The 10,975-nt window shown below is 31.7% G+C and overlaps 1 protein-coding gene across 2 annotated transcripts; it reads right to left on the bottom strand.

The window, feature by feature from the left end:
- Window positions 1-4,810: 4,810 nt before the first annotated feature.
- On the bottom strand, window positions 4,811-10,578 carry LOC107948223 (pyrophosphate--fructose 6-phosphate 1-phosphotransferase subunit alpha). 2 transcript variants are annotated; one of them, XM_016882696.2, is made up of 18 exons: window positions 10,045-10,578; window positions 9,526-9,698; window positions 9,214-9,326; window positions 8,120-8,194; window positions 7,909-8,022; window positions 7,761-7,828; window positions 7,525-7,662; window positions 7,347-7,427; window positions 7,163-7,256; window positions 7,005-7,078; window positions 6,759-6,869; window positions 6,553-6,597; window positions 6,406-6,462; window positions 6,034-6,138; window positions 5,764-5,880; window positions 5,474-5,577; window positions 5,218-5,383; window positions 4,811-5,092 (listed from the first exon to the last, which is right to left on the bottom strand). In XM_016882696.2, the coding sequence occupies exons 1-18, from the start codon at window positions 10,132-10,134 to the stop codon at window positions 4,967-4,969; spliced, it is 1,851 nt and encodes a 616-aa protein (XP_016738185.1). In that variant the 5' UTR covers window positions 10,135-10,578; the 3' UTR covers window positions 4,811-4,966. The 2 variants fall into 2 exon arrangements, with proteins under 2 accessions (XP_016738185.1, XP_016738186.1); XM_016882697.2 differs by having other exon boundaries at window positions 4,811-5,119; window positions 10,045-10,526.
- Window positions 10,579-10,975: the final 397 nt, after the last annotated feature.

The raw sequence follows: 10,975 nt of genomic DNA, 5'->3' as shown, positions 1-10,975 counted from the left end.
TATCAGTCAATAATCATGCCATCAATATATGAACACTTCATAGATGACATGAAAAAAGAAAAAGAGTAGACACGTGGTGCATTCTCACCGATCGAATGGATTATTTATTTTTTAAACTCGTTAAATTCTTTGACTAAAAATAATAATCGAAAAATAATTTAAATACCAATATAAAAAAATTAGAGACAAAAGTAAAAGAAATGAATATGGTTTGAGAGCTAGTGACGTAAACCATTATAAAAAAGAGAGCAATTAATCACATTCAATTAGCTTACTTTGGTCGGTGAAATGTCATATAAAGAAAAATATAATGATAATTTAGCTTTAGAAATAGATTACAAACTCTTTCACCCTAAAACATCATGAAGGGCATGAAAATTAATTAAAGGAAAGGTATTTTAATGAAATTAATTACTTGCTTTTACAAGTTTTAGCAAATGCTTTTACAATTTTTTTGAAAGCCAATTTGAATGCTTATTTTGAATGCTCTTTGATGAAATTAATTACTTGCTTATTTTAATGGCTGACTTTTTCCTTTGTATTATCATGGCCTATGTTCAAAACACATGCTCTTGAAATCCTATGCTCGTCCCAATCTATATGCCTGTTACAGCAAGGTTTTAAATTTCTCATTTTATACATTATCACTCAATCACAACTTGGTTGACATTTAATAAAATTAAATTATTATAAACAGAGTGGTCCTGCAAGTAACTCCCAAACAGCATTTGATTTCCATTTTCATAGTCTACTGACTAACAAATCAAGAACAAATCAAGTTCTAGTTTCATATTCTACTGACTAACAAATCAAGAACAATTTCCAGCAGACAATCAAAACAACTGCCAGAACAGTTTCATCTTCTACTCACTAACAAACTAATAACATTTTCCAGCAGACTATCAAAACAATTTCCAGAACAAACCAACAAAATCTTTATCGCCTATAAACTCTTCAAACATGAATTTGTAATGTACAAGTACTTTAACTTACCAACAAGATTGAAATCATAAGGTCTTTGATATCTATGTAACTGACCATGTGTATGTATAATTATTTTAGAAAAAATGGAATACTTGAAAGATATTGAAGTATCAGTATCAGTATCTTCACACATATATCCAAACTATACACTACACACAGATCTAACAGCTTCTAGTTTTTATGATCTGCACTCAGCATGAAATTCAATATTCTTAACATTATCAATTATTTTAAACATTCGTTATCATCTCTAATTTTCATCTTACCTATTTTTGCTACTTTCAGAGGACCAAATTCAAAAACGACTCAGTTCAGCCATTTAAACAAACAAACAAAAGAAGAAATCTCATTCGGTTTTGGAGATCAAAAAAAGACTCGAAAATTACAACAGAACAAACAAAAATCGAAGATTAGCAGAGAAGAGAGAACAACTTCGAACGCTGGGAACTACTTCAAAGTTATCGAAATTCGATCAAACAAACTTCGTAATTCGGCTATAAAACAACCATTCATCATCAAAAAAAAAATCAAAAGCGAAGGTTAGCAGAGAAGAGAGAACAATTTCAAAGGATCATCTGTTAAGCCTAATCCGACTATTGTTTTCAAAGGATTGTCGGTCCTATGCTGATGAAAAGACATACATGCATAATTTTCCCTACAATATCCATAATAACAATAATAGCAAATCAACAGTATGCATTTCTTAAGCCTAACCAACAACACAAAACACATTTCAATCGCACATGCAATACAAACAAAATAACTATGGAAAACTAACCTGTTAATGAACAAATCGGGGCACAATGAAGAAGAACCTGTAATGAGAAAAGGGGAAACCGATTAGATAAAAACAATAGAAAAGGTTTACCTCGAAAGTATATTGTTTTCATCTACAATAGAAAAGGATATTATTCTATCGGGATACATAAACTAACCGATGACGCAAATCGGCAAAAATTGAGCAAATCGGCCGAAAAAGAAAGAAAAGAAACGGGGGGAGCAAATCGGCAGAAAAGAAAAGAAAATAAACTGGGAGCAAATCGGCAGAAAAAAAAGCAAAGAAACAAGGAAGCAAATCGGATGAAGGTAGAAGGAACAGAAGAGAAACAAAGGGGATCGGGGGAGGGTAAAAAGGGAGGGTTTGCTAAAGCGGTAGCTAATCTGGGCAAAAAAGGGGGAATAGAAATCGGTGGTTTTTACCGATTAGGAAAGTAATGGATTACACGCGTATTAGCAATACATTGAACGAAACGACAGAATAGAGAGGGATTAAGTGGGGCCCACCGATTATGCCAATACACCAAACCAAACATGGCGTTAAACTTGATGGTAAGATATTGTTTGTTAATTATAATTGTATTTTCATTTATTTCAAACTAAATATTTCTTATTTTTAAAAAAATATTATTATTGAACTGCTGAATTAAATCAAAGACATATAACCGAAAATAACTAAAAACATTTTGAATTGGAAAAAAATCAAAAATCAAGAAAAATTATTAAAAATGAAAAAATAAAAAAAATTGTTTTTCTTTTTTTAAATATGTATTTTTAAAAATTAATTAAAAATATAAAAATTGTAATTATTAATTTATTTTTTTATACAATGCTTCAAACTATCCATAACCTTCTTCTTCAACCCTTAAATAGAAAGATAAATGTACTTCAGGACAAACGCACTTCAAGGCGCTCGAACCCATGTCCTCCTACCCTGGCAACAATGTTAATGACAGCTAAGACTTATTTTTTAAAATTTATTAAAGTTATTAAACCATATTAATTGAACCAACTTAAAATATCAAAAGATCAACCGACCTCTACAACTTTGACCAAAATAGACAATTGGTGAAAAATGTTAGTTCTTAGTGTAAATTATCCAATTGGTCACCTAACTTTCAAGGCGTTTTTATTTTTATCATTCAAAAAGAAATTATTGCAATTTCATTGCGTAATTTTAGAGCGCATTCATTTTAATCATCCAAGAATTAAATTTCTAATGTCGATTAACTGTACACGCCACATCATGTTTACACTTTCATTTTGGTCACCCAATGGTAACCCAAAAAAAATATCTTTTTTTAAAATATTGATCGAGATAAATAAAACATTAAGGATTACAATAAAATAGTATGCATTAAACATTATCATATTGTACTTGTTTACACCATTGTAAAAAGTTCTAAATTTATTTTATTTTCAACATTGAAATTTTATATTTCAAAACATTAAAATCAATTAAATAAATTGTTAAAAAATTAACCATTAATAGTGTAAACCGATTTGTTAGTATTGTACTGAAATTAATTAATTTAATCTCTTTCTAAAATTTAAAATTTTATTTTATGTTTCCGAATTAAAATCAAATCAAATAACTCATCTTTAATAATTGTCTACAAAACTCAAATTTCTTTTGACTGTATTATCTTGAATCTTTTATGCTAAACTAAAAGCAAAAGAAAAAATCTTTACATTAATTTAATTAATTAATTTTAACTTCCATACTGAACAAAACCCAAAATAACGAAAAAGATGCGATTATTTGCTTCTTCTTTTATTTTTTACTTTTAGTTTAGTATGGAATATCCGAGATTATGTAATTAAAAAAAATTTAAGTTTCTAAGACCATTATTAAATATAATTTACTTAAGTTAATTTTGTTAAAGATTTTTTAAAACATAAGATAATTTAAAACTTTAAAAATTAAATTAATTAATTTCAGCATTATGAGAACAAATAGGAGAATAAATTTCAACCATTTATTTAAATAATTTTGATATTTTAAATCTAAGATTTTAAAATATTCGCAATGTACAATTTAATAAATCCTAATGCATTCTTTAATTTCTACCTTTTTACACTTAATTTCTTTTCAGTGACCAGTATAAACATACATAAACATGATTCCGCATATGCAATTAACCGTTAAGATTTGATGATTGACTAAAATAAAATAATAATAAAAACATGAAAGTTGAATGGTAAGTGTTAAACCTAAAATTATAATGATCACGTTTACCTTATAATTTGAATGAACAAACCTCTATTCATGTTCATTTTTTTATTTTTAAGTTTATTCGTGAATAAACTTCTATTCATGTTCACTTGTTTATTTTTAAATTTATTCGTGTTCAGTTTGTATTCGTTAAAAATTTTAAATTTTTGTACATGTTTGTTTATTTAAAATTATACATCGTTTATTTTAAATTATGTATATTTATTTTCGTTTGTTTAATGTTCACGAACATATTTATTTAACTTAATCGAATATGTTCACAAACATTAAACGAACATGTTCACGAACAATGTTAATAAATAATAAACAAACAAATAAACAATAAATATATACACATATATTGTCTAGATATAAAATAGTCAAATATAAATATTAATAATTATATTATAAATGAAAAAAATACAAATCAAAATAATTTTATTAATATATACTAATAGAATTTTTATAAGAAAATATCATTAATAAATAAACAAGTCATAAACGAATCAATAAACGAGTTTGTTCGTGAACATAAACGAACCGAATACACCTCAATTTGTGTTTGTTCATTAAACGAACATAAAAATTTTGTTCATACTCGTTTATTTAACTTAATAAACGAACATAAACGAACGTTATACAAACGATTCATAAACAACGTTCTTTCCATCTACACCTGTGATACGATTTTACCGTACCATCCGATTAAAAAACCTCTTAAAATCCATTTGAATACGTCTTTTTCATTATTATAATAAGAGTGTGAATTAAACTAAGACTCCATCAGCCCGCTAAAAATCCACTTTTTGCCGCTGAATACTGTTAACATGCGTAGACACTTAACATTTGTTATTAATATATTATCTCTTTTCAGAAACCAATAAAATATCTTTCGGGATGAAAACAGGGGTACCTCAAAATTCAGTTTCTCACAAACAGTTTAGGATCATTAAGGAAAACGAGAGCACCATTACAATCACTGCTTTCTTCTCAAAGGGCTTGTCCGCCAGATGACGATGAAGACATCACTGACAGAACCTCTGTCACAGAAGCCATTACACTTAAAGCAGCTTTCAGAACTTCCTGAGAACACCCGGGCTTCACAATGGTACGGACCTGAAAATTACATTATGCGCATACGGACTGTATCACAAAGTTATAAACACAGCAATTGCAGTTGAACAGCAACCAAACCAAATGAACAATTATTCACAACTCAAAGGCAACAGAAAATCCCGCACCTTGTCAAGGTATTCCTGCAGTTTCTTGATGCGGCCCATGTAATCCTGGTCTTCAACACATAATGTCACAGCCTTAGCATCAGCACCTGGACCATCAAACTGGAGGGGTCCAGGATTTCTGTAGATATCATCCAGCAAAAACCTTGCTGCATTTTGTCTCAGCATCCTGCAATTATAGCCTTACACAAATTAGTACGGGTGCCAATAAATCTAGAATCTCCAATGCTTCACTTACAACTTGAGCAATAAAACTTACTCGTATGCTTTGCCTTTCAAATCTACAGTAGCTGGATGTATAGCAGGTTTTCCAATTGACGCGGCATTGGGATTTTGAGACCAGCGCTTCACAGTCATCATTGCCTAAGTTTTACCAAATGCAATCCAAGTCAAGCCTTGCACAGAAAATATGCTATGAAAGAAAATGGCAGGGAGCATAAAAGAAAGCAAGAGAAGGAGGGGAGGGGAGGGGAGTATCTCATAGAGAAGATTGTTCTCCTATTTTGTTGTCATATCATTGATTGTACTAAACAAAAAAAAATACTCAACTGGAAGAGGTGCAGCACCACAACGCCACTTGTTCACAGGATTCTTTAGGTTGGTTATAGTTGCCATATAACCATTTAGACCAGCTGCAAGAATATGATAGCAGATATGTCCAAGAACCTGTGAAAATGCATCATTATTAAGAAAGGGAGAAAAAGAAATTTGAAAGAAAAAGGTAGAATATAAAACAAGGCAAAGGTGACATAACAATATAGCTTACATAGGCATAGTCACAATCAAATTTGACATAACAATGCTTTAATGATAGCTTACATAGGCATAGTCACAATCAAATTTTGATGGTAAGGATCCACGAGCTTGATAGCCAAAGAAGTGGCAAATAGCATTAAATTTCTTCCCCTTGTAAGTGCCTGCTTTCTGCCCACAACAACAGAGAAACAAGTAAAGAATTGTAATTCGGAACCCACTAAGGCTAGACAGTTTAAGAAGACATGATTGAATGGGATGCTCCCACAACATTCTGGTAAATATTGAAAGGCAGAACTTGTTATCTGAAAAGTATTCTCTAGGAGAAGTGTTATGTTGACAGAGAAGTAAAAGAACTCATTTATTGATTTGAAGAGCTTGTTCCAATGTCAACAAGAAAGCATCAAAGAGGTAGGTGAAAAACAAAAGGTTGCCTACCAGGCGCTTATTAATTTCATTCTCTACAAGGTGCGCCAGTAGTTTCTCCGTCTCAATCTGGAAGAAAACAGAACAAATATCAGCTATTTGAAAGATTTGATGGACTATGTTCTTAATAAGAAAGTAATTATATCTTAAGCTAGTGACCTGTGATAGCTGTGCAGAATCGTCTGACTCAGGTTGGAGAAGAAGCTGAGACATTTAACATAACACTCATTAAGCTCATTAATTGGTACACCATGTGCAAATATCTTCTAATCGTTAAGAATTATAACACATTAAGCTTATTAATTGGTACACCATACGCAAATATCTTCTAATCGTTAAGAATTCTAGGAAATTAGAATCAGCACCTGTTTCCTTATGAAATGTGGCAAAAATTCAAACAAAGCAGATGCCCAAGGTGATAACTGGGAAGAAATTTTATCAGCAGATACATTTTGCCTGAGCAAACTGTGAATTTCCTGAAGTAAAAATCATCAACATAACCACAGATTAATGTCATATACCAAAGCTTCAAATAGAAAGAAACTTCTATCCTTGAGAGCAAGAGGGATGTGAAGGGAATTAGAGAGGAGTCACTGTTTCACATTAGTTACCTTCAATAGCGCATACACTTCAGGAATGCTCTCTATAAGCCCTTCAGGCAGGAGGATGACCCCATGGTTCTTGTCTGGTCCATACATACAAGGTCAGGAAAACACAACGACAACTAAGCTCTTTCTAACATGAAATAAAGGAACTTGAATTATTTGACCTTGCTCGGCCCTAGCTTGAACTGCATCACAAATTTGCTTTGTTATGTCAAAGAGTGTAAGCTTTGATGCAGCCACTTCTTCACCAAGAATTACCTGTTAAAATATATCAAAAGTTAAAGAGAAAAATAGATATTTACAGTACCATATGTAACTAAAAAATATAACTAGCAAGCCAAAACTGACCATATTGGGATGAGATTGGAGGGTGCATTCCAGGGCAACATGTGATGCCTTCCTTCCCATAAGACGGATAAAATAATAGTACTAAAAAAGGAAAGCAGCTAGGGTAAGACAATAAAAAGCTATCTTATGATGTGACCATTCACCAAGGAGATACTATCTTATGATGTAAACAACTCACCTTCTCCGCAGAGAGAGCATCAGTGCAGACATTACTGATGAGTTGGGAATTGACCTTGCATATAGTATCAAAACCAACATTGGTTTCAACAAATTGATTCTTGAGGTCTCCATTCAGTGTAACAGGAACACCAACCACCTAAAAACGTGAGACGCATTGAGAAATATCCAATTGAAATGGAGATAGAAGCACCTAAATAGCTGTTATGGTATAGAGAATCTAATCATGGAAGTTACCATTGTTGGACATTTAGCTTCAGCAAATGTTTCAGCAAGTTGAGCAGCATCTGTGTTTGATGTTACACCTACAAGCAAAACAAAACTCTTACTTCGCAACTTCTAATAACTTATAATAACATCTTAAAAACCTTAAAAATTAATTCACCTCCAATAATTACAAGGCCATCCAACTTCAAATCATTGCAGGCAGCTAGTGCAGCCTTAACTTGCTCAGTTGTTCTAATTTGATCTTGTGTTCGTCCTAAGAGATCATAACCACCTTCTCACACAAAAAAACATAGCAAAGCATGTTAGATTTTATAGAACAACATGAAATCAAAGCTTTTTTACACAAGATTGCCTCATGAAAAGAATACCCTGATTTTTGTAGGTTGAAAGAATATCATCAGTGATCTCTAGTGTTTTTTGGGCAAATAAACCTTGAGTACCACCTGTTAGCAGGAGCAGTAAAAGAATCACCCGTCACGCAGAGAATGGCAAGCAAAAACATAAATTGTATTGTAATGGAATAACAGAAAATATAAGAAAATCACAAGATGTGCAATATACAATCAACCACAACATAAAATAGAATGATTTTACTTGAACAGATACTCATAAGTTCAAGTGAGCGTGCGCATTCATTTATGGACATTTACAAGAGTAAACATATATATACTAATATAATTTCCCATTTTTAGTTCACATATAACTTCCTACTTTTTCCTATTTTATTTTTCTTCCTATTTTTCCAATTGTATTTTTTCTATTTTCAGTTTCTCACCCACGTTGTTTTACAAGTATTTTACTTTTTTTTTTAAATACTAATATATTATCTCTCATGTAATTCTAAAAATCAGATTTTCTCTCAAAAAAAAAATTTATTTTTTAATTCTCACTGTGGATGTACCATAGTCCATATAATTATGTATCCACACTGTATATTAAGCCCTTGACTAGGTTGGTAGTCAATCAAGTACCAACTCGATTGTTGGGTAATGCCTAAAATAACATTGTTTTACAAAATAAATTATATTATTTTGAGAGAGTTCATCTTTTTATATCTTCTTTATAAAAAAAAAGTTACACATTGATTTGAACTTAAAACATTATAGTTTTCATTTTATTATTTCAATCAAAGTTTGTTTTTCACCGACATCTTGGGCGCGCCAAAATCTAGTGTATTTTAAGTGTGTGCTCTCATATAATTGTATCATGTATGTGTATTGTGGCATTGACTGTATAACGAGTTCATCTTTTTATATCTTCTTTATAAAAAAAAATACACATTGGTTTGAACTTAACACATTATAGTTTTCATTTTACTATTTCAATCAAAGTTTGTTTTTCACCGACATCTTGGGCGCGCCAAAATCTAGTGTGTTTTAAGTGTGTGCTCTCATATAATTGTATCATGTATGTGTATTGTGGCATTGACTGTATAACACCATTTAAACTGAGTGCAGCTTACCCAAAAAGCCGAGCAAAGTGCTATTAGGGTTGTGGATTTTGAGAGCTTTGTGGAGGCCCCATACGACGTTATGGCCAGCAGGGGATTGTCTCCCACAAAAGACGAGTCCAACCCTGTTATTCGAGAAGATCTGGTCATTAGACAAATAAAAATACACTTGCATACATAAATACATACATACAGAAGCATACGACCATGAATCAATGCCAATAATTCCATAGAAAGGTGAAAGGATGGAGAATTATTGCCATGAAAATGAACCAAAAGAAAAAAGTAGAGAAAAAATATCATGAAGTGTGATATAACGAGCACCTAATAGTTGGATGCTCAGTTATAATCTGAGCATCAGGTACTTTGGCAGTTGCCCTGAGAAAGTGAGCCAAGGGCTTGCCATAAGTGTGAGGAAAAGCTCGGGCTATGGTATGAGCATCAGCCGGGTCTAAAGATGTAGTGGTATCACCAAACTCAACCCTGACAGTAGTTCCCTGAAGAAACGTGAAAACGAATTGTTAATAAGAAAAATGAGCGCAATCAAGTGTCTAGTGTAGTCTACAGCCGCGTAACAGCAGGTCAAATCTAAACACCGTACATGCAGAAGCAAAAGATTATAAAAATCAGAAGAGATGTACGAATCGTGATTAGCATTAAGCAATAGCAATAATCGTGTGAAAGCAGAGATTAAATTGAATAGATCTAAGAAAAGCCAAAAATAGAAACTTAATTTTAAAAAAAAAGCAAACGAGAAAATCTCGAGATGAACGATTACAAATTAAAAAGAAAAAGAAAACATGAGATTCAGATGCAGAAAGTTAAGAGAAAGAAGGGAGCGACCTCGAGGCAAGGAGGAAGCCGTGGTTGGTATTGAGATCGGAGTTTCTGAAGATCAGAAAGTTCTCTGGGAATGCCATAATCAGAGTCCATTTTTTTTGCTTCTCGGTTGCTTGGTTGGTTGATTGGTTTTGGGTGATTTAATCCAAATCTAGTTGGTAGTTGTTGATTGTTAAGGTTTCTTGATCTTGGTAGGTAAAGAGTAGAATGAGAAGATGGATGGTAGATGGTTGCTGCGGCGGGGTGTTTGGTATGGGGAGTAGTCTGTAGTGGAAGTGATGTGCTTCTTTTTATATCTCACTCTCGGACTGCTGAGTCGTAATACTGCTCTTACGGGCGATACAACCGAACCAAATTTTTTACCTTTTTTCTTTTGCCCTGCGTCTTTCCTTTCAAAATATACCCCCTTCCATTTTCTATTATTACGCTACTGCCAGCCCTTCTCATTCCCCATTTACAAATTACATAGTGAATATCTGAATATTAGATCCCAGAGGTGGATACTCTGGTTTTGATAACAATATATTAGATCACACCAAATTAAAATTAAAAATTTTATTAAATATGTAAGCGTGGAAATAATATTTTTTTAATTTTTAATTTTTAATTTTTTTAAAAATAACACGTAATAAATATTGAAATATATTATTTAAATTAATTATCAATAATAAAACATGGAATATTTACTATATTAAAATTTTAGATTAAATTATAAAATGAAATTTAAATACTTGAATACATCATATTAATATTACTAAATAAATACAATTATTTACCATGATATTGTCATCAATCCTAAGTTAGTGTCGAGTTAATTTGTGACATCATTTCAATCAACAACATTATTAATATTAGAAATCCTATCACACACGTAGTGGTAGAGCTAGAATTTTTTTTGGGGCGGAATTAAACTGTATATTATTTCACCATTTTA

The sequence above is a fragment of the Gossypium hirsutum genome, chromosome D02 (genome assembly GCF_007990345.1).
Source record: "Gossypium hirsutum isolate 1008001.06 chromosome D02, Gossypium_hirsutum_v2.1, whole genome shotgun sequence".
NCBI classification, from domain to species: domain Eukaryota; kingdom Viridiplantae; phylum Streptophyta; class Magnoliopsida; order Malvales; family Malvaceae; genus Gossypium; species Gossypium hirsutum.
This window is presented reverse-complemented; position numbering and strand designations above follow the sequence as displayed.